Genomic DNA, 25,036 nt, shown 5'->3' on the forward strand with positions numbered 1-25,036 from the left:
GCCTGACCTGCCTTCCAATTTTGAATGATGCTGTTTTTTGTCTGATTTGTCACTAAGTAAAGCCAGAAAGTCGCTCAGTTGGCAACAGGGGGGTGAATATTGTGTTAACTGCAAACACACAGACATGACCTGGTGGGGCGGTCTGCCTCTCACTGCAGAGCAGAGGAGGACGCAGGCTGATTTTTAACTCTTTGTTGCAGTAGATAAATCGGCTTCACATGTAAGTATCGGCCGATTACCGATCTCCCAAAATTCAAGAAATCGGCGCTGATACAGAGGACATAAAGAGGGTATATCCTCACGTTTAGACCGGTGTAATCTCCAGCATCACACTGTGTGACAGCAGCTTCACATCCAGACAATGAATACAGATTCTAAGAAGACAAACTTAATAGAGTAAGTTCTTTAATCCTTAAAACCTCAGAAAGTTCAAAAAGATTTGCTTGAGACTAGAGTTTATTCTGAAGATTATCCTTTTGGCTGTTTTCTTTTTTTCTTGGTTCTGTTTAAACTCCAAGAATGAGTGAAATGAGTAAACAGAACCTTCTCCCAGCGCCAGAGTCCTGAGCTCTGCTGGCTCCCCGGTCCGTTACCGTCCTGGTCGCAGCTGACGCACGCCACCCGGCTGACATTAGCCGTGTTTAGCTTTGCCGCGCTGCCCACTCTTTTAACTCTATATCTGCACGTTGGCTGCGGCACAAAGAGCGCGGCAGCATGCCGAGAAAGTGTCCTGTAAGCTGGGATGCAACAGAGCGCGGCAGCCGGCCAAGAGTTGGCCAAGAAAAGCAAAACACACAGGAGGGATTCAGTCAAGTGCTCATTTAAATATGAGTGAGCAACAGACTGTGGAATTTGAATAAGATTATAAAAGGAAGACCGAGTGGGATGAATTTCAGCTTTCAGAGCATTACATGTTTTGCCTTTCGTGTGTGTGTGTGTGTGTGTGCGTGTGTGTGTATGTGTGTCTTCATTTCACCCAGCAGCCTCCCAGAGGTGAGATAATGACTCCCAACAATGAGCAGGAGGGAGGAAGTTGGCAGCCCGTCTACACAGAACGCTTCTTATGGCACGGCTGCTCCTCCCCACCAATTTAACTGAACACACACACACACACACACACACACACCAAACACAGGTGAACACACACACTTGGATCTGGGTTAGCAGAGCGTTGCATCTAAGTGCATCTATCCTGCAGCGTCCACTGCAGTGCTGCGCATTGCACCTCATTGATTAAACGTACAGACATCATCAACATGCATGAACTGTGCGCGCATTGTGTGTGTGTGTGTGTGTGTGTGTGTGTGTGTGTGTGTGTGCGTGTGTGTGTGTGTTTAGGTAGCCTTTGGGGATCTGTTTATAAATCTTCAAAGCCAGGATCAGCAGCAGGTTGAGTGAAGACACTGAAGGAGGGAGAGTGAGGCAGATGGAGAAGAAACGGTGATGGGGAGGGATCCAAAAAAAACACAGCATGGCGGGTGGGAGAGCAGATAGAGAGAGGGGAGTGTGTGCGCGTGTGTGTGTGTGTGTGAAGGGGAGATCCATGCAGTAAGGCAGAAGTTTCAGCTCTGCGCTCCACACACAGCCAGGACGGAGGACAGAAAGCACTAACAGGTGAGCCGCCTCCTCCTCTTCCTCGTCCTCTTCATCGTTCTGTGTGCAGAAGTTGTTCGGGTTCAGGTGTGAACGTTGACGCGCTGAAGTTTTGGATCAGATCAGACATGGGAGTGTGCAGGAATGCAGCATTTCTCTGATTTAAGAAGTGAAGGAGGAGATGTTCCAGATTTCTGCCGTTGTGTTCCTGATGCTTTTCTTCAGTCCTTTGTGAGCGCTGGCACAAAAGCATAATGCTGGCTGAGGATTGAGCAGTCGTGCTGCGTCGGAGCAGCATGCATTATTTATCCGCACCGATCTCCAGAAGCAGCGATGCCCCTCCGGGGGCAGCGGGGCTTCGTACACACTGCCGCGTCCTCACAGTGTCAATATCTGGGATGATTGTTGAAGTGATGAAGTGTTGTGTGAGTGGAGAGCAGACAGACATCTCTTACATTTCCTCCTCTTGTTTGTGGAAAACCTTTGCCCCGAGAGTTCTGTGTGTCAGGATCAGACATCATATGGATTATTAATCGTCATATGGATTATTAATCATCATGCATGCGGGAGACATCAGAGAATCCCTGTGAGTGATCCTGAGGTGCAGAGATGTCCCTTATCTCCAGGCGGGAGTTCCTCTCCTTTTGTCTGCAGATCCAGTATCTGAACCCAGATCAGTGTTAGCGCCGCGCTCCGTTCAGGCAGCGCAGTCATCGTGTCAGCACATTACACATTTGTAAGCACATGTGCTTGTGTTATTAACAGCATCTGTAGGAGTGTGTGGGCGCGCGGGTGTGTGTGTGTGTGTGTGTGCGTGTGCGTGTGTGTGTGTGTGTGTGCGTGCGTGCATCCAGCTGCTTCTGAAGCCATTCCTTACTGAGGGCTGCTGGCAGCTGCTCATGCCATGAGGGCAAACAAAGACACCAAGATTTATGAGACACAAAACACACGCACACACACACACGCAGACACCTACACACACACACGCGCGCACATACACACAGCATAGATGTAATAAACTTATATTCAGCACCTGAGAGCACAAGATGTGATTCTGAATAATCCAGACGAAAACACCTGCAGCAGAAGTAGATTTTTTTCATATAATATGTGACAGAATAGAAATATGTTTTATATTCAGATATTCAGGTGTATCATCAGTAAATTGAAGCATGCAGATAAACACAAACATAAAAAAATATGCAGCTCTGGAAAATCTGAAGAGCCCACTGCACTGAACGCCTTTGAAAACCTCCTGTTATTCCACCAAATGTTGATTCCTGATGTCTTCCTGAGTTAAAATGTTATTAATGTTGTTTCTAAATAAATATAAACTTGTTTTCTTTGCATTATTTGAGCACTGCTTCTTTTTTGTTATTTAACCATTTCTCATTTTCTGCAAATAAATGCTAAATGTTTGCTTGGAATTTCAGAGACATGTTGACAGTAGTTCATAAAAGAACAATGTTCATTTTACTCAGAACATAGAAATGTAAAATCAGTTTGCAGTGGCCTCTTAATATTTTCCAGAGCTTTATATATTTCATATAGGATGTATATGTATAAGGGTTCAAAATGAAAAAATACACAATCTTGTTTCTATTAGAGTCTAAAATAGTTAAATTTAACTGAATATGCTGAAAGATTGAAGAAGCTGCAGGTGAAACGCTGATCCCTCAGGCTGCTTCCATGGAGCATCATGACCTCCATCAAACCTGTGATGGAGGTTTGAAAGTAGCAGCAGATGCTTTCAGTCAAATTCACTGTTTAACATGTCAACAGCAAATAAAACCACCTGTATAAATAGACGTGGTTTGGCTCGTTGCTTCCCAAGTCAGAAAAACTTGACCTTTGAGAAGCAATGATTACAGCTAATCAATCTGGGAAGGGTTATGAGGGCATTTCTAAACAATTAAATGTTCATCATTCAAAGAAGTTTGAAACTCAGCACAGCGCTGAGGGAGTGATGCTTTGGGCTTTTAGCCACAGGACCAGCCCTCTTCTCTGTCACTGAGTCGACCTTAAACTACCAAAGTGTTCCAGCGTCCATTATGTGAGTCCAGCTTCTCCCTCCATGGTCATTAGCTGGGAAATGATCCAGAAAAACAGCAGCACCTCTACAAAAATGAGGTAAAACTGAAATAATAAAGGTGATGACTGTCAAGTTCAGCCACCAACCTTAGAGAAATTCTGACCTGCGGCTTTCAGACAATAGAAGCAAACAACAAAACAACGTTGGAAGAAACAGTGAGCCAAACTGTTTCCACTTCAGATCAGATTGTTTTGAAACTGATTGTTTCTTTATAACTAAACATGTTTTTTTCTGACAAACAACCCAAACAGAGTGAATGGTGTAAAATACATTCACTTGGGAAAGTTTTAATTATGGAACGAATCGCTGCTTCATGGTCAGCCATGAAACGAGGGCATGGTGAAGAGACGTGAACACGCGAAAAAATCTGCATAATCCGGCGCAGACATAAAAGTAACAGAAACGTCTGATCAAAAGAAAGACGGGGCTTTGTTCTAAAAAAAGAAGTCAAGCTTTAACTTTATTTTTGTATCCAGCTGCTTGAACAAGAGACCCTAAGAAAGCGACTCCATAACCAGCAACAGACACAGTTTAACTCTACTTAAACTGTTGGTTCAATGAAAAAACAACATAAACAGTGAAGATTGTTGGACTTCTGCATATGTCCAAATCATGTTGATACTTAAAAGCTCTAATACAGACACTGAGATGTTGAACGCAATCATAGAAATGTGTTTTCTTTACACAAACTGATTGACACATTGTCAAAATGAGAAAAAAACTGTTTTCCTCACTATAAACAAACAGGTCTAATAAGAGCAACTTCTGCTGATTATCTCCAAATATCTGCACAGCAGATTCTGTTAAAATGTTCTTTAATCAAAAGTTTCACACTCAGCATGAAGGCTTTTGTGAGCAGGGCTTCCTGGCCCTCTGCACTGCAGCAGTTTGTCTTTTTCAGATTTCTCCTCCAACATGTCTGCAGGAAAACGTACATAATGCCATATGTGTCACCATATTTGCTTTGCCGAGTTTGTTTGTGAGCAAAAGTGTGTTTTGCCAAGCTTTTAGCCACCATAGGAGCTCTGATATCTGCACCAGCATCATCTATTGAACAAAGTGACCTGGATGCTGCTGTGCCGAACCGAAAACCAGCAGAAATTCAGGGATTTTTCACGTCTGTTTGCAGTTCTACCACAAAAAAATATGCTGTGCTGAGCACAGCAGGAGGAGCAGCTAAATGTGTCATGAAGGGTTTAAACGTAACATTTATCCAACGTCAAGAGGTTCTTCATGAGCATCCAATAATCTGAACAGCTGGTGTGATGGAGGGCTTCGTCTGCTGCTGCTGCACGACTTTCTGAAGTTTCGGACAATAAGTCGTGTTTAACCAGCTTCCTGCAGCAACAGTTACTCTGGCAACATGCTCCAAATAAAGCTGAATGTGGATTTTTTATTTTATTTTTTTCGCAAAGATGCTTTTGCTGATGTCAAGCACAGCTCTGCAAACAGCAAACGGAGCACTCAAAGCAGTTCGCTCCGAGCTTTCCGAGCCTGAAAGCTCAAAGTGGATCCCACACAGGACAAAAAAAGCAGACCGAAACCAGAATGAGATTATTGACCAGCCTCAGGAAAGCACATATTTAAACAGGAGGCAGCGGGAGTGTGAGCATGAAGTGCGATGTGAGAAGTGGATGATGGGAACACAAGTTGGATTATTTTAAACTTCACACCTTGAGGTTTGGATCAGTGAGAGTAAACCTTGAGCAGAAAGAGATGGCTGTGCTACAGCGGAGGACGCTTTGAGCTGCACACTGTCACCATCTGATAATCCCTCGGTGCTACACTAATCTGGCTCCTGCAACATCCTGAAGATAACACACACTGTTTCCTGAAACTAAACATCTTCCTCCAATGTTACAGGAAAAGAAATCCTGTGGTTTTCTTTTGCTGGGTCATCGACATGGACCAGAGCGTTCTGCTGCCTTTCTAGCACATTATGCAAATAAGAACAAAAAGAAACAAATCCAGCAATAAACCAGCAGGCTAAACTCCCAGATCCAGGTATGGATAGCAGCAGATACGTTTTAGTGAAGTTTTAGGGTTCATTCACACCAGTCCTGTTTAGTTCGCTTTAGTCCAACTCCAGTCCGTTTGCCTAGAAGGTCCGGTTTGTTTGGAAGGTGTGAATGCATAATGGAACTCTGGTTCGTCTACAAACCTCGGTTCAGTTCGGTTGAAGTGAACTCTGGTACGGTTCGAATGCATATGTGAACACAAAGCGGACTGGTGTTCACACTTCCAGCTCTAAAAACAGGAAGTGCTTTTGGATTCTGGGTAAATACAACCAAAACATACGTGTTAGCTTAGCGTTAGCGGTAGAAATGCCTTGTGGTCTTTTACCAAAGACAAAAGAGAAATCAGGTAGATTAAGTTTGATTGGCGAAAGATATTGCAACATTGTTACATTTTCAGCTGTTTTTACAAACCAACCAAACCCTTTGAGTAGCCTGTTCCCCTCCTGGCCTGTGGAGGCGCTGTAACAAGAACCACTGAAGGAAACAACACAGAAACCTCTGAAGACACTGAGCTCAACTTCCTTCTTCTTGAGATATAAACAAAAATGGAGTTGCGTCAGATTTTAGCAGTTGTATAATTTCTCTTTTGTTTTGGTAAAAAATAAGAAATGTCTACTGCTCAGTCATTTCTAATGCTAAGCTAATGTGTTTGTTTTGTTTGCATTTACCCAGAATGCCCTGCAGTGTAGTTACACTGCTGCTTTAGACGCATTCGCACCAGAGTTGACTTGAACTGAACCGAGACCCAGGCGGATCAGAGTTCGATTTCACATTCACATCTCCCAAACGGACCGGCCTATCTGGGCAAACGGACTGGAGTTGGATTAAACCGGGCTGGTGTCAGAGCTCTCATTTCATTCATCGATGTTGCAAAGCCAGAAGGAGAAGAAGCAGAGGATAGCAGAGAGTCGGTGTCCTGCCAGCAAACACAGCAGGGTTTGATCCATCCGTAACAGACGGGACACGGCGAGGCAGCAGACTGGACTCCCTGACTGCCGCTCTGGCTCATTACGAGTGTGATTACAACCACCAAACACACACCAGTCATGTAAGAGGCAGTGCAGGATGGAAATGCAAACACATGGCTGAAGAAAGAGACAAAAAATACGCCTTTAATTCACTCCTGATTCAGGATTGTATTTGTCTGACATCTGATTATTATGTGGCTTTCTAAAAATTCAAATAAATAACTAAGACGGAAAAACACATGTTGATGTGAGACCATTCGGCCCAGTTCAGAGAATCCAGTTACCCAGTGGTTTTTAAGATAAATCCACCTAAAAATGTTGGATTTTAAACATATTCTGAACTGATATATTCTGATCTGCAGACTATATCAGGTTTATATTTCATACAGTGTGTTGAACGGTCAGAGTGAGACAAGTGCACTGAAGCAGCGTCGCTCTCCAGAGACTCAAAGCAAACTGAAAGACCTTGAAAGACAGAAAGAAACGAGTGAAAGCCTGAGAGAGATGCCAGCAGCTCTGCAAGGATCTTTGCTTTGAATTACATGATAGCACTGAGAATACCAACAATCCTTTCATGCAGATGATGTAGCCATAGCTTCCAGCAAACAGTTAGGGTGCATTCACACCAGTTCTGTTCAGCTCGCTGTAATCGAACTCTGGTTCATTTGTCTAGAAAGTCCAGTTCTTTTGGGAAGGTGAGTCAAACTCTGGTCTGCCTACAAACCTCGGTCTCTGTTCGGTTAAAGTGAAATCTGGTGTTTCAATGCATGTGTGAGCGCTAAGGGGTCTGGAGACCGCAGACTACAACGCAGGGCATTCTGGGTAAATACAACCAAAACAAACATGTTAGTCTAGCGCTATTGGGAGAAATAACTCCTGATCTTTTACCAAAGACAAAGAAGGGCTCATACAACCACTAAAGTCTGAAACCATTTCATTTTTGTTGACATTTTGTGAAGAAGGAAGTTGTGCTCAGTGTCTTCAGAGATTTTTGTGTTGTTTCCTTCTGAAGTTCTTGATGCAGCGCCCCCACAGGCCAGGAGGGGAGCAGGTTTCCAAAAGGTTCGGATCGTTTGACTAAGTGCAGAGAGGAAGAGATCAACAGCAGCTGAAAATGTAACAAATCTTGCAATTTTGTTTCTCAATTGAGCCGAGTCTATTTCACCATCAGGTGTGAAAACAGCCTTAGAAAACCTGATTCTGCTCCAGGTTGACTTTGATGAAAACAACAGTTTGAATGCGGATTTGGATTCATGGAAGTGGGTCTCTATTGTTTGCTCCGGCTGTAAGTCCTGGCGTCTTGTGTTTCATGTTTTTTTTTGTTTGTATTCCCGTCGCTGCGTTGCTGCCATGCATGCGGTCCCCAGGCAGGTCCTGGTGTCTGCAGCTGTCAGACGGTGACATGCTGAGGATGGAGGACAAGAAGCGGCCGAGGGAGGGATTAATGAGCGGGACAGCAGCAGCGGGGTCTGTCACTGCGCCTTCAGATAACCGCTCCCCCAGCTGCCTTTCTCTCCTGTCCCAAGAGGCCGGCTGCAGCTTGTTGCTGCACATCTGGGGTGGAAATGCTCAGTAGCCTCTGCAGATCTGCTCCGTTTGTTTCCTCTTTGTGCGTTTGGAGAGGAAGGAGGAGACGCAACGATACATGGTGTCAGACCTCAAAGTGATTTTAAAAAAAGCTAAATTCAGAGGAAGAAAACAGGAACAGGAAGTGTTTGTGAAACTCATGTCCTCAGGTTTGACTCCCAAAAGCTGCAGGGAGACGGTAGAAAACCAGTAGGGACAGGTACACTGCAAAAACACAAAATCCTAAAAAGGTATTTTTGTCTTTCTAGAGCAAATTTATTATCAAACTTGAAAATGGAACAAGACATTTTGTTTTCCCAAAAACAGAATGTTTTTGGAAAAACATTTTGTTTCCCAAACAAAAAATGGGAAACAAAATGGCCAAGCGAAATAAGATAAAATGTCTTATTTCGCTTAGAATCTGTATTTTTACAGGTATTAAGAAATTATATAATTATAACAGGAACCTAAGTTACTTGTAAGTTAGTTTTGTCTTATTTTAAGTGTATTAAGACATTTGGACTAGAAACTAGTCAGTATCAATACTTGGTAAAGATTTTGTTTTTTGTAGTGTATGAGAACCCTAAGAAAAGTACTTGATACGTAATTTGCACGGTATTACGTGTCAGGCAACCTAGTGCCATTTAATATCACAATCAAGTAATTATGTTAACTTCAGTTGTTATAAACGATTCTGTAAATATCAAACTTTGCTATTTAGCAATTTGAAATTTTGTCTTTTTCTCTTTAAGCAGCTCCTGCTCTTTTTGACACTGTGCCTTCAGCATGTAATCACAGCAATGCTTCTCAGTGAGCCGCTTGCAACAGTGAGCGTACGACTGATAGGTGGTTTCTATAATCAACTCATTAGACCCACAGTTCCACCAGATGTCTGCTAATTGCTGCTGCCACTAGTCTAGAGGAGCTGGGGGGGAGGAGATTTGTGGAAAGCAAAGATTTGTGAGAGCAAAGTCGTGAGATTCAAGGATTCCTCAAACATGCAAGAAAAATATCAAAACAATCAAAGGTATGATTTTGATGAAGGGATGAAATTATAACATGATGTGTTTTACATAAAGGCCCCATTTAATATCTCCAAAAGCCTCCATATTTGCTTAATCTTCAGGAAATTTGTTTGAATTTCATGTAGAATTTATTCAGCACAGATTCCAAATTATTTCTGCTCTGCTTATATAAATGGGAGTTATTCTTTGTAACAGAAATCTTCACTCCATAAACAGCTCAGAGTTTAATTATTCAACCTGCGGATCCCAGCCTCCACATCCTTATGTCACCTTTAAGGTTTCTCGTCCTGATAATGAAGCTTCACACTCGGCTGCACGCTTTGATGACCAGCCTCAGTCCAAGTGCCTGTTCTCATTTTGACTTTCAGTCCAGAGGAGAGGGGCTTCACATGCGCCCTCCCTCAGATCACTGCACCCGGATTTTTATCTCCCAGCAGGCCGCTGTCCGACGGCGGCGGCTCCAGAACATCAGTCACACTCCGCAGCGTTCAAACACACACGGGCAGCCTCCATCGTTATGGAAACAATAAACTACAGGGATTTTTCTATCGGGAAATGTGAGCCGAAGCATGTCGGAGCAAACCAAACTGAATTAAGTTAAAATGTTTTTTCACTTGAAATCAGCCACTTACTGATCTGAGAAAACATATTGATTTCTTTGCATTCTTATTTTCATAAATGTTTCATTGGTCAGACCTCAAAGGTCACTGATGCTCTTAATATGTGCATCACACAGAGGCTGAACGTGATGAAATGCAGCTACGCACTGAAAAAAAACACAAAGTATTTTCAGTCTGTTTTACAGTACAAATGTCTTAGTGCACTTAAAATAAAAAATAACTTACAAATCACTGTTTAGCAAGAACACAAGATGAGTGTGAAACAGGATTTTCCATATGAACGTGACAAGTAGGATTATTACGACAACAAATAAATAACAGGATAATTGTTATTGCAATAAAAATGTCATTTTGAGACCATTTTAAAGAAGAACAATGGTTATGGCATAATCATAATAATAATGCAAGAACAAATTCTCAAAGAAAGGGAGAAAAACAATAAATTATGCACATGGAAATTATTGAACTCATTTTAATTTATCATATGATTAATTGATTTATTGCAACATTCCTAATAATCACTCGTGAAAAATAAAAGCCATAAAATTTCTGCTAAAGTTAGTGAGGAGCTTTTTGTTTTGGCAGGTAAAATCCCATAATATGCTGTTTCATTTCACAAAGAGCCACAGACCCTCCTGAGGCTCAACGCGACTCCAATTACCTACTAAGAGCATGAATTATTGACATCTTTGTTTGCAGCAGACACTTTGGGAAATAATGTTCGGTTTGATTTCTCTTTGGGTTTTTCTCGTCTCCAGTTTGTGTACAACCTGTCTGCCTCCTCATGGTCCCGTCTAAAAGAGCAGCTCAGAGCGAAGGCGCCCACCGATCTGCCACACATCCCAACCTAAAGTCACCAAGCAGAGGCGTGGGTGTGATTAATTAAAGAATGTCCTCTGTGAGCTCTTTTCTTTGACCTCGTTTGAAAATGTCAGGCACACAAAAGACAGCTGGAAACAAAACAGCAGAACTTTGAATTTTCACTAAATGTGAAAATTCAAACCCTAACCCCTTACCCTAAGAAAATAAATACGTTATTATTCAGAGCAAGTTAAGAGCTGCTTAGAGCCTCCACACCACTAGAGGGCCCTCAAGAGCAAAAGCTAGCATGATAAATTAAAAAATATACATTTAAAATATATAAATTACATACGGAAAAGCAAAATTTTTGTAATTGGTACTTGAATAATACATTAATCTCTTCCTGCTATTGGCCGCTGGCGCCATTATAGAAATGTAAAATATAAAATTTGTGAACTTGGTTTCTGCAAATTTTATTTTTATCAGCTGATGTTAATTTTAAAATAATTGAAATAATGTGGCACAGTTGCATATCACTCTCAAAATCCATTTTTTTTTTTTGTTTGCTACTCCTGTAAGTTTAAATTCAGTAGCCATAATAACATGATGTAAGTTAAATACAAATGCTAACTATAGCAGATATGTTACACATTTACAGTAGCTCAGGGTCGATATGTTGGTATTGGGGCCCTGAAATTAAAATACGCTTAGGGGCCCAAAAAGAGTTGGACCGGCCCTGTTGGCTTTAATTGTTCAGATTCCACCCATAGAGCTTCCAATAACTTGCAAAAGGTTTTATTACATTAGGATAAATCTTCAGCATCATCCTATTTGGTATCATGAACCGTTTTCTCTAGTTACTGTTGCTATCACAACAGTTTCCAATTACTATATAAAAAAAAAATCAAGGTCAGATGAGAAACATCTGAAATACGTCCTGGAATAAACAAGCAGATAAAACAGAGTCTGAGGCAGAGAGGAGAGGAAGGCTGCAGGAGAGCAGAGCACCGACTTCTCTTGTCAGTTTCTACAAATTCCTGCTACCTGAGCAGATTTCACTTTACCGCACAAAAAGACGACAAAGAAACAAGTTCCTCAGCTTCCTGCCGGCCCTCTTCCAGGCAGCTGCCTGATAATTCAATGTTATGCAACCAAGATTTCTGTCTGTTAAACTACAACTCAGAAATGATGAACTGTAAGAGCTTACAGAAATATAAAACTCAATGATTCTCTAAACTGGGAAAATAAATGAAAATGTGCAGAGAAGCATTGATCTCAACTCCGGATGCATCCAGTAGTTAATATCCTGATGCATATTGCAAAAAATGATTTTCCTAAATGTGGAACAGAATATGCAAACTGTTGCCGTCTCCAGTTGATTTGCGGCTTTAATTAAAAAACATCCCACTCTGCTAGGAACTCTGCATGAGTTTTATGAAAGCATATTTATAACGAGATGCAGACAGAATCACAGACCTCTGAGCATTTCACTGGAATCTTTAAAATTTTCCAACACAAAGTGAAAGGGAAGAATTATTTTGCATAGCAAAATGTTTTTTACAAACTTTCCACTTGGACAAACAAACATTTTTGCTTATTTGTCAGATTATATGAAACGTGTCAGCAATGAACAATTTTCACATCAAATTCGGGACTTTGACTAGACCATTCTAAAATATGAAAGTTCTGTATTACAGATTTTTAGGTTTCTTTATTGTCTGAACTTTGTAACATGGCACCAAAACACTTAATCCGTAGGTCAGACTATAAGTTTTAAAAAAAGAGTTGATGGCAAAGAACAAACTACCAGTGAAGTAAATAATCTACGGATGGATTTATCCGTTTATCGATTATTTTTAACCACTAAATGTTACATTGGAAAAATAAAGTCTTATCAAGTGTTTTGTTCTAGCTTCTAGTGCAAATATCTTAGTGCAGCTGAAGGAGGCAAAACTAATTATAACTTTCCAAGAAATAGAAGTTTGCATCATGTAACTAAAGTCAATTAATTTAATATTGATTTTAAGAAAAGTTGATATACTGGCAGATTATTTCACTCGTACTCTGCATAATCTGCCAGTAAGACTTTTGTATAAATATTAAGAAATTATTGACTAAGAATAAGCTCCTCTATCTTCCTGAAATGTTACTTATTAGTTAGTTTTGTCTTATTTCAAGTGTGCTAAGATATTTGCACTAGAAACTAAACCAACAATACTTGGTAAGATTTTGTGTTTTTGCAGTGTGGAGAAGCTCCAGCAATTAATATTTCTGCTGACTGAAATGATTCAAAGACAACCTCAGCGCTTCACGCAGAGTCTGATCAGCAGTGATTATTTTCCTCTGGATCAAATCCGCCTCCCTCAGACGATCTCGGCCCGTTGTTGCCTTTGTGCCTGTGTGCTTTTCACGGCTGCGTGCTGCCGTTCCAGTGAAAGTCATTTTCCAAAGGCGCTCTTTACTCTGACGGCAGAGGGAGACGAGGAACCGGCAGACCCCATCCTGCCTCCGCCTTACTGCTGAGAGGATGGAGAGCAGAACCGGTCGGCCTTAACCGGAGCTGCTCAGCAGAAAACCGGCTGAACTCACAGCAACACATTGATCAACTGTGAAGGAGTGGAAACGGATACAAAGACGGTTTTTGGCTTTTACTGAATCCAAATCTGTCTGATATTAGCAGGTCACTCTGTAGGACTGTAATCTTTAAAAACTCAGGGAGCAATTTTGTGTATTTTTTAAAAACATGCAGCTGTGAAAAACATTAAATCTGACCTGAAGCAGAGAATATATTCATTAGTAGGCTCTACAGGCTGCCGGCTGTACAGGCTGCAAATAGTTACATTTTTTGAACAATTTTTTAGAAAAAGTTTAATTTTAGAAGTAATTTTACTCCAGTGGACTTTTTACTTTTATTTGAGTAATATTGTTCTTAATTATTTATACTCTTTAGTCAAATTTCTGGATACTTTATTAGATACAAGCAACTTTTACGAAGAAAGAACAAACATTTTAACCAAATATGCGTGAGACACTGACTTCTTGGTTTTATACCAGCTTTATTTTCTGATGTTGTTTTCTGTCTGCTGAGCTTGTTGGAGATTAATAAGATACAGTAAACATTACATATGGTCACTGGAGATACTTTACGGTATGGAACAGGATTAGGATCACAGGGAAACATGAATTTCAAAGTCAGTAAGTGGCTCTTTTCTAACATGTACACATTATCTACTGTATTAATTTAATATAACAATTAATATTGAGGAAAAACTAGACCTATGTGAAGAAGTATTTCTTCTTCCTGAATGGTGTTTTCTTATATTTTTGTTAGATTTTGTCAGTTGGTGAAATCGTTTTAAAATATTAAATCAGATTTTATGATTCGTTACTCAGAACTTCAGTGACATTTTCAAACATTTTGTAAACCTTTTTTTTTATTTATTTTACTTTTACCTGAACAAACGTATATTGAGTTTCTCTCACTTGGGTATTTTTGCTGCTCTACTGTTTCTGCTGTTGAAGTAAAAGTTGAATGAAGGACTGAGAGCCAAGGAACCATCTGCTAATGATTTCATCATCCAGACAGCTGGAATATCATGTAAATGGAGGAGCATGGAAACAATAACTCCTGTGTGTGTGTGTGTGTGTGTGTGTGTGTGTGTGTGTGTGTGTGTGTGTGTGTGTGTATGCGCGCGCGCCGGAGCGTATTGTATGTGTGATGAGTGTCTCTTTGTTACGCTGTGCAGGCTGGCGTTCTCGCCGATACAATGCAACAATAGATCTGTGTGAAGCTTTGATCTAATGAGAGAGAGAGGGGCGACAGAGCGAAGTGGGAGATTGTTCAGCGAGAGAAGAAGAGATAAAACTGCACAGAGAGACTGAAGCAGCTCATCCAAGGACGGATTTGATTTCAGCTCACTATAGAAAGTCAGTTAAAAGGTTTTTTTCTTTAGTTTTCTGAATAAAAATCTTTGCCATAACTTCTTATTATTGGATTAATTGCGAAAGCTGATGTCAAGAAGACCTAGAGTTAAAAATAAATTATTTTTAATATGTTGCAGTCATTTCCATCCATTTTTTTGAGGACCACATAAAGGGAGAACAGCAGAAATTCAAGAAGAAGGCAGTGAGAGATTAAGCAGTTTCTAATGAAGCTTAAAATCTTACCAAATATTTTTGTCTAGTTTTAGTGCAAATAATGTATTTGAAATAAGAAAATTTAATTTACAAATAACTTTTTAGCTAAATATAGGAGCTTGGTTTAAGTAAAAGATTCCATAATAATGAAAAAGTATTAATTTCACTTGCAGATTATTTCACATATAACAAAAACATTTTCCACATGTTACAAGTGAAATATGTAAATATGTAGCATGTGGAAAGTGTTTTTGTTATATGTGAAATAATCTGCCAGAACTAGTACATTTTCATTGATATTATGGAACTATTGACTTAAAACAAGCTTTTATATCTTGCTGAAAGTTTAGTTATATGTTATTTTGGTCTAGTTTTTAAATTTGCATTAAAAACCAAAAATACTTGGAAATATTTTGTGTTTTTGCATTTTAAGCTTTACTTTCAAGCATACACCCCTTTTAAGTTGTTTAGTTTGAATAACATTGATTTTAGACACACTTTTATTTATGCGTGTGCAGTAAATTAATAATGTTTCCACCACATTTTACTACTGATGATGCGAGCAGCGGCCATATTGAAACGTAAAACTCGCCTTGCCAGTCGTAACTCGGGTTCAGAGTTGCTTCCAGTTTCCCAGTCTAACGTTTGCAGACGCTACAGTTGGTTCTTTTAGACTGAGAAGTTGGAATTTCCCAGTTCTGAGTAAAACTGGAATGAACCATCATTTGGTTCACACACTGAGAAAAAAACATTTAGAAAAAATGGTAATTAATTTAAGTAATTTATTATCCTTAAGTGTTTTAATTAATGTTTCTAATTTGAAAATAATAATAATGATGACTGCTTCATAACAGCTTTCTTACTAACATTAAACCTACTGCAACAGTTTCCTCCCCTCACACACACACACACACACACACACACGCACACACACACACACACACACACACACAAGGTCAGTTATTTTGCAACAAATTTCACTGAAGTTTCAAGTGGAAGACTTAAAATTTCCAATCATAGCTGTGAGATAAATTCAGCAGCAGTTAAATCAACTCTTTGACATTTAAATGATGAAACTTGAGCGTGTTCGCTGCAGCAGCCAGAAACTCAACATCACGTTCCAACAGAAGAATTAAAGTTAGCAGAAAGTAGAAATCCTCACAGAGCAGGTGAGAGCTGCAGGGAGGCTTCAGTTTGAGAGCTAATGTGTTTGTTATCACCTGCAGCAGATGGCCCAGCATGCAGGACACACACACACACACAAACACGCACATACACACACACACACACACAGGTACAAACTACATGCATATTCCTACATGTAAAAACTCCCAGCAGAGCAAACAGATCTGTTCATTAGCAGGATTTGTTTACTTACAATAAAAGGACATGCATTTGTGTGGGTGTGTGCGTGTGTGTGTGCGTGTGCGTGTGTGTGTGTGTGTGTGTGTGTGTGTGTGTGTGTATGAGAGAAGGCAAATTAAGAAGAGAGAATATCTCAGATGTTTGGATCTCATTTTGTATTCAACGATGCATTTAATGACGGTTTTAATACATTTTAAATCTGAAAATAAGCAGCTGATTACGTTTTTAGTCTGGTGGGTGAGGAGGGGACCGATGTCTTTGTCCAGCTGTTATTGGGCGAGAGGCGGGGAACATCATGGATTGGTCGAAAAACTGTTTTATCGCTTTATTGCTATAAAACACCTGGCAATGGTCAATACACTGCAAAAACATTAAATCTTACCAAGTATTTTTGGTCTTGTTTCTAGACAAAATATCTTAGTACACTTAAAAAAAGAGAAAACTAACTTAAAAGTAACTTTTCAGCAAGATAGAGGAGCTTGTTTTTCTAAATAATTCCTTAATATTGATGAAAAAGTGCAAGTTACACTGCCAGATTATTTCACTTGTAAAATGAAAGAAATGTCATTATTTAAGTGAAATAATCTACCATGAATAGAAGGAATATTTAATAAAAATTAAAAATTACCTGTTAGTTATTTTAGTCTTTTTTCAAGTGTACTAAGATATTTACACCACAAACTAGTCCAAACTTGGTCAAATTTGTGTTTTTTGCAGCGAATACGAATCTGAATTGGCAAAAATTAAGTGCTTTTTATTTGATTTAGTTTTAAAATGGTTAACTGGAATGCTGCCATATTTTTATTTCCGGCCTGTTTTTCCTGGAGAGCTGACTTCCAACCACGCAGGCTGCTGCAGTGATGCAGACTTGTTTCCTAACAACAGAAGCTGAAAAACCCAGAAATCTCCACGTTGTGTATTTTACACCAACATTCAAATCAATCTAAAACTCGATATTCTGACACTTCTTGCTGATACGTGAATGAACATGTAGTTTAGAAAGCACATTTTCCTCAACCTAGAAAATTACATAATGTTCACATTTCAGGGTAAACAAGTTATTAATGTAAACTCACAGTTGTACAAAAATAGCCGTGTAAACACACGCATTTCCTCACACACACACACACACCGAAAGCAGCCTACGCAGTAAGAAAACAACAGAAAAACACACATCTCCACCCACACAACAAAGTTATATAGGCCACACAGAGATCCGTACACCTTCATGGTTTGTGTTAAATCCCTTCCCACAGGAAATTCTGCATTTCATGTGGCTTCTCATCAACATCCTCCGTTTCTGTGTCTTTTGTTTCCCCTCCTCCTGCTGTCCTCCTTCCAGGTCGTCTCCATCATTCGTTATTGATCTGTCCACAGGGAGGACATGTCCACCGCTCCCTTCCCTTTATTTATAGATACAGGACAGATCTCAGGGAGAGAAACAAGAAGCTTTACTGTTTCTTTGGGAAGTTTTCATCCAGTGTGGTTTTGTTGTTGCTGTGATTAAGGTGAATATCTGCGTGAAATGGATCCACTTAACAAAAATAAAGCTGAGCTCATTTGATTGTTGATCATTTTATTTTCATTTAAAATCTAAACAGTTTTCTACTTGGTGCTAAAAAAATATTTGCTATTAGATATGCATTCTTTTGCCTCTTGTTGCCTGCACTGAACAGTAATTGAACAGAAAAGAGTGTGGAGAGACAATATGAAGACATAATAACGGTCTGACACTGGGAATCCAGCCCAGTAAACATAGAAACTGCCCAGTTATTTGACTGGTTTTGTAACTATTTAACTGGGCAGGGGAGTTTTAAAATCCACTGCAGTATATTTCTTCGGGTTTGGGTGCATTTGTGCGTTCCTCTGTTCTCCCCCGTCCTCCTCTGGGTGCTCATTATGGAGGAGGTTTGTTTGATCTATTCTTTCATTTCAGTTTGAACCTGAAGCAACCGGCTCTCTGCGGAGCGCTCTGTCGACACGGCCAGTTAAAGCTGCTGCCATTACACAGACAAACAAACACTATTTCTCAGCTGCCATTATGCAAAGGAGCTGCGTCCGCATCCCGCACCTTTTCTATCAGGCAGAATCTGCAACGATCTGCAGCGCTGCATGGATTTCTCCCTCTGCTGATCTGGGACAGCTAATCAGACAAAAACAATCAGCTGAAGCTCGGTGCCCTCGGTATAATTAACAACAATAATTAGCTTCTATTTAAAGAGGTTTATTTTGCTTAAACGTACAAGAGAAGCATTTAGTTTCAAGTGCAAATAACTCAAGGCTTCGGCAATGAAAAATATACTTTCAGTTCAGATTAGAGACGTGAGGAAAAGCAGAACACATTACTAAACAGTTTACAGCTAAAGCTGATGTGAGAGAATGTTAGACATCCAGAATGTTAAGCAGAAAGTAATTTATAATAAATCATAACCACTAAAGCTTCTCACTTCATGGTTTTGTGACACGTTTTCCAGCTTAGTCAAACAAGCTCCAGCAGCCGCAGACAGTAGATAAATCATGCTAATGACTTCACTGTTCTGTAACTGCATCATGCATGTTTATGTAAATATTCAAATGAAATATAAATCACACAGTTGGGTTTTCTTTAGTCCCACTGAATCTGTAAAAGAAGCGACTTTTAGGAATCAAAACTGAATAAAAGGAAGTTTCTTAATCACCACCAGTGATTTTCAGGCTAAAAGCTTTTCATGACACGGCAAAACTAATTTCATCCAATGACATTATTGCATGGAAAGGAAATCAGGGACGAATTCAACAAAGTTGTTTTGCCCAGTGTATGTGTTGAAATTAGAGGTTGTGCAGCCATTTCAGCAAACAATCTCATATTTAATTGAACTACGAGTGCAGTTAATGGAAAATCCACTTTTATTTATGTATATTTAAATAAATTACAGTCTAAGCAAAACGCTTCATTTTCTAAAAGGCCAGTGCTGTTCGTGATACAAAAATAAATATCAGCTGTGTTTCTGAGAAGAAAGAATTACTCCTTTCAACATGTGATTTATTAATATTATTAATAAATAATCTATTAATCTGTGTCAAAACCATTCGGAAAACATTGTTAAGTTACTTTTGTTAAAAATATAAATCATCTGAATTCAGTAGATCCTTTTACAGTTTGTTCAGTCAACAGATGGAGATTATTGAGTAAATGTGAGTTTTTTTTCATTTTGTACAACAAAAACACAGCGACTGGTTTTCACCTCTGATTTTATTACATTATGTGTAATAAATACTGTTACATTATAACTCAAAATGGTTTTAAACTCACATTTAGCACAGTCAGCTAACTTTCACATCTAAGCAGAACTTAGATGCATCTTTCATCCATCACAGCTGGACGACTCTTTGACATGTTATTTTCTTTTAATTAGCTTAATGAGCAGTTCGCTCTCATGCCTCATTCAGGGTTTTGTAAATGACACAGAATGCTAATTAAGACTGATGAACCGCCCTGAAAGCTGCAGCATCGGCTGAACTCTGCTGGAGCGTCACAAAGTACGATAAGCTAAATCCTTGTTTCTTTGTTTGGTGGGGGGCTGACACCTCCACCCATCTGCTCTGTGTTGCTTCATCACAGCAGCACAACGAGACAGAGAGAGAGAGAGACGGATAATTACATCCTCAACTGAGAGCCATGTGGTTAAATGAGTTAATACGGCTCGGTGATTTTTAATGAGCGTGTTCGTACTTCCTGTTCTGTCATTTATATTAAAATCCACTGAAGCACATTTGTTATTATGGGCTGCTTATGTGATTGTTATGCTTGTGAAATTAGAGCCATAATGCTGATGATTCCTGTTCCTTATATCAGTTTGACGCCATATTAGAGCCATTGTAGGTAGAATAAAGGAATACATTCCCGGCAAAACATCTCAGAAACTTCCTAGAAAAAACAAGTCAATTTCTGTGTTCAAAATGTCCAAAATTAAAAAAAAAACTTTGCAATTTTAAACTACAGAAATTTGCTAGAAAAAACTCCAAAATTTTGAGATTAATATCAGAAATTTTCAAGAAAAAAAACTTGGACATTTCTGAGTTTAAAATGTCAAAGATTTTCTAGAAAAAACTTTTGAGATTAATCTCAGAAATTTTAGTGCAAAAACTTGGAAATGTGTGAGTTTTAAAAGTCAAAAATTTGGTAGAAAGATCTCAGAAATGTTAAGGTTAAAATTTTCAAGAAAAACCTAGATTACAAAGTCGAAAATGTTCAACTTTTGTAAATGTCCTTGTTTTTCATAGAAAGTTTCTGAGATAAAGGTTTTTGGTGGAAATTTACTATCTACAATTTCTTAATATGCCAATGTAATTATCTCTACCACTTATTTATTGATATTCTTATTTTGTGCAGAACAGTTGAATGTAGAATAAATACCTGCTAAAGGCAGTTTCAAGGGTTAATTGGATGGAAAATTAGACCTTTTTGCTGTTCTGAGATGCAAGCAGATGTTATTTAATCTGCTCATTTTGAGTCTGTAGACATTAATGTAGTCTTAAAAATATTTCTGTAGTGCACTTCAGAAGCAAATAATGAACACATACAAAATCTTACCAAGTTTTTTTGTCCAGTTTCTAGTGCAAATATCTTCCTCTGGCTCATAACATGGGAAAAATGTTTAGTTATGGGTAAAATAATCTGCCAGTGTAACTGGCATTTTTTTCATCAATATAAGGAATAATTTACTTAAAACAAGCCCCTGTAACTTTCACGTCAGGTTTGTCTTATTTTAGACTAAAATATTTGCTTTAGAAACTCGACCAAAATATAAAATAAGATTTAGTTTTCTTGCTGTGAAGAGTTATGGGAAACGTCTTCAGTTTAAAAATGTGGTGTGTTTTCAACTGAGCTCAGTTGAGCATTGGTGCATAAAATGATGTAATGACAAAATATTCTCTAATAAATGATACGATAAATAAATGGAAAAAGCATTTAGCATCTCTAAGGCGACTGACATGAGAACTGATGTGTGAGATTCATTAAATAAGGCCCTCAGGTAAATCAGGGACCCAGATTATAATATTTTCACAGCTTATTTCCCACCAAGTAGCTCTCTTAGGGAATCCTAAACACTAAATCTAACGTGTCTCCTCTTCTAAATAATTTGTCTCTGTTAATCTTTTCTTCAGGTACAATGCTGCTGCATTCGAGCGTTCTGATTGGCCTGCTGTGCCTGGGCCAGGCCGGCGGCGCCTGGGGTTTGGCCCGCCTGCTGGACAACGCAGAGCTGCGCTCGGCCTTCTCCGTGTCGCGCACTAACAGCATGGAAGGGGGACCGAAAATGACCGTGACCTTTGACACTGTTTACGTCAACATCGGCGGAGACTTTGATGCCAAGGCGGGATTGTTTCGCTGCCGCATCCCCGGGGCGTACTACTTCTCCTTCACGGTGGGGAAGTTCCCCCACAAAGACCTGTCTGTGATGCTGATGAAGAACAGGAACGAGGTGCAGGCCATTGTCTACGAGGAGAACGCCGGAGAGGAGAGGAAGGTAGGCTGGAAAAAACAGCTCACTTTCAGCTTACAGGTGTAAACAGAAACTGTATTTAAGCCCCATAAAGGTCTCACATTTTCAATTTAAACCTAGCAATCCAAGTTCCAGCAAGATTGGTCAGCTGGTTTTACCAATGTATGCACTGTACAATGGCTGCTGGAAAAGACAAGTACTTTGTTGTTGTCTTACCATTCAGAAACCACTTGTTGCATTTTTGTTGGTTGAGCAGGAGGCTCTACTAATGCTTTTCAAAGATGTATTGTTGTCCATCTTTGCCATTTTCATGTAGGCAGAACTGAGCAGAATAAAATCTCATTGACTGAGGATGATTTTATAACCTTTTTATAACAACTGAAGGTAACATAGTTACTTGATTGTGCTATAAAGTGCCACTCTGTGGCTGGAAGATACATACTGCCCTTTTATGGTTTGTGAACGTCAGGGCTCAGTTAAAGCCTTCTGTGTTTATGTTACGATGAGTCACAGAAGCTGATCCCTCTGTGATTGGATCATGTTTCTCCCCAGCTGCGATAACACCATCTGCTGAAATCCTCAGGTGCAGAGCCAGAGCGTCATGCTGCAGCTGGAGTTCGGGGACACCGTCTGGCTCCGTCTCCATGGCGATCCCCGCTACGCGCTCTACAGCAACACCGGGCACTACACCACCTTTAACGGCTACCTGATCTACCCTGACACCTACAGCTACCAGACCCACCACCACCAGCACCAGCCCGCCTACAACCCTCAGCAGGACACAGAGGACGCCAAGTCCAGGCCAGGAGACCCCGAGAAGGAGGAGAAGGAGGACAGCCAGGAGTATGATGACGAAGAGGACGACGGGAGATCCGCCTTCTCCGCGGGCCGCACCCAAAGCATCCTGGGAATCGACCAGGTGGGCGTGCCGCAGCACCGGCCGATCAGCTTCGACACGGCTTTCGTCAACATCGGCGAGGACTTCAACGTGACGGAGGGCGTGTTCACCTGCCGCGTGCCGGGGGCGTACTACTTCTCCTTCAACGTGGGCAAGCTGCCCATGAAGACGCTGTCCGTGAAGCTGATGAAGAACCGCCTGGAGGTGCAGGCGATGATCTACGACGACAGCCAGGGCGAGAAGGCCCTGCAGAGCCAGAGCCTGATGCTGGCGCTGAAATCAGGCGACGTCGTCTGGCTCTACTCCCACCAGAGAGACGGATTCGGAGCCTACAGCAACCACGCCAAGTACATCACCTTTACCGGTTTCCTGGTTTACCCCGACATCAGCTCCAGCTCCCCCACCACTGCCACCACCAGCCAATCAGAAGCCGCCAAGAGGCCCTAACTACGGCTGGGTGGCAAATGACTGAGCATCCTGGGTGGGATTCATGTTCACACGTGAAAACACAACATCTTACCAAGAGGTTTTGGTCTGGTTTCTTATTACACTTGAAATAAGACAGAATTAACGGTAGCACTTTATTTGAAGGGGGTTGAATAAGACTGACATGACACTGTCATTAACATGACATAACACCCGTCATGAACATGAATAAGCCTTCATGAATATTTATGACTGTTGTCATAAAGCGTCATTCGGTAAATTATGACACTTTTAATACAAAGTTGACATTATTTAAAATGTCTGTTATGACAACTTGACATTAACCAAGAAATCATCACTGTTTAAACTTTACCTTTAATAACATAAAGTTACCTAATTTTTAAAGTGCAATCAGTAATACTTTTATAACAAATTTATATCAGTAATGATTTCTTGGTTAATGTCAAGTTGTCATAACAAAGACATTTTGAATAATGACAACTTTGTATTAAAAGTGTCATAATTTACCGAATGACGCTTTATGACAACAGTGATAAATATTCATGAAGGCTTATTCATGTTCATGACAGGTGTTATGACATGTTTACTACAGTGTCATGACAGTCTTATTCAACCCCCTTCAAATAAAGTGTTACCGAACTAACTTACAAGTAGCTTTTCAGCTAAATTGGTAGCTTGTTTTCCGTAATATGTGGAATAATTCCCTGTATGTGGAATCCCAGAACCATTATATATACTTTTTGCACTATCTCCATCAAAATGTGGGATCATAATTTTAAATAACATGTTGAGGCCATGAAAGGTGTAAAATAACTTTGGTGTTCTGTTGTCTGTAGTTTAAATTTCTAACTGTTTATATGAATTGTGTATAGCTATATTGTCTGCTTAGGCAGCTAATATTATGTAATATACACACTTGAGTTCATGACAAATGTCCTCTAGGGGGCAGCAAAAGAATAATCTGTTCTAATATTGATGAAAACGTTCTGGTCCTAATGGCAGATTATTTCATTTCAAACAAGACATTTAATCCATCAGTTGTACTTCTTTCTTTTTTTTATTATTTTTTAGCAATATTCATGAATTATTGACCTAAAACAAGCTCTTATATCTTGTTGAAAAATTGCCTGCAAATTAATTTTGCCTTAATTCAACTTGTACTAAGATATTTGCTCTAGAAACTGGGCAAAACTTCTTGGTAAGATGTTGTGTTTTTGTCACAGAGGGTATCAGGAATAATTCCTTCTCAAAGTCACAGGAGTTTTGGACTCACAACCTCAGAGAAAATCTATTTAGTTTATAGCTAATGGCTTCCCATGTCAGGAGTCCATCTCACTTGAATGTGAATATTTCACTCTATAATGAAAGTTCCACTGCTTGTTTGATCACGCACTAAAGTTGCAAAAGTAAGAAAATCAAAATTAGCCCCACTTCAAAATAACCTGCCAGCATAATTTCAATGAGATCAAGAGAAAGTGTTAGCATTGGTGGTGGGCACCGCTAGCTAAAATGTTAGCTGTGCTAACCCTAAGGAGCTAATCATAACCCTTCTGCTCCTGGTGAAGTGCTACACCAGCACGGTATTTAGAGGGAGCTAATGCTAAAGCGCTAACGTCAATTCATATAATATCTGCCCTTGAAAGACTACAACGCTCAAGCACCAATTAAATTTGACATTATAATTTACTTATTCTATAATTATGTTATTTAATGTTTATGTTTTTCTCTCAATTTCCATTTTTTATTTTGTTGGAAATAAAGTTGGGGGAGAAACTGACCATGAGGAAAGGAAACAGTTGCTTAAACAGTCTTCCCCCACTTCAAAATAAGAGCATGAATATAAATATCCAACTACTTGAAGAATTTTAAACTGTCTATGACTGAAACTTAAAGTCATGTTGAACTTTATTTAAACTTACCCAAACAGCCAAATAAATTATCCCTTTAGAATCTAAATGAATTTAGGGGAAGTGTGCTAAATGTTTTCAAAGTCAGCAAAAGTGATAAATGAAACATTAGC

General features: G+C 39.7%; 1 protein-coding gene across 1 annotated transcript; it reads left to right on the forward strand.

The window, feature by feature from the left end:
* Positions 1–1,325: 1,325 nt before the first annotated feature.
* On the forward strand, positions 1,326–23,133 carry c1qtnf4 (C1q and TNF related 4). Its single transcript, XM_007558831.2, has 3 exons — positions 1,326–1,614; positions 21,334–21,695; positions 22,255–23,133. Exons 2-3 carry the CDS (start codon positions 21,339–21,341, stop codon positions 23,014–23,016), a joined length of 1,119 nt encoding a protein of 372 aa, XP_007558893.1. The 5' UTR covers positions 1,326–1,614; positions 21,334–21,338; the 3' UTR covers positions 23,017–23,133.
* The last annotated feature ends 1,903 nt before the right edge of the window (positions 23,134–25,036 follow it).

Source organism: Poecilia formosa, unplaced genomic scaffold, assembly GCF_000485575.1.
Source record: "Poecilia formosa unplaced genomic scaffold, Poecilia_formosa-5.1.2 Scaffold99, whole genome shotgun sequence".
NCBI classification, from domain to species: Eukaryota; Metazoa; Chordata; class Actinopteri; order Cyprinodontiformes; family Poeciliidae; genus Poecilia; species Poecilia formosa.

Coding starts and splice junctions, on each gene's coding strand:
- c1qtnf4 (XM_007558831.2), top strand. CDS start 21,339: ATGCTGCTGCATTCGAGCGTTCTGATTGGCCTGCTGTGCCTGGGCCAG. Junction 21,696..22,254: donor ACGCCGGAGAGGAGAGGAAG/GTAGGCTGGAAA, acceptor TGAAATCCTCAG/GTGCAGAGCCAGAGCGTCAT.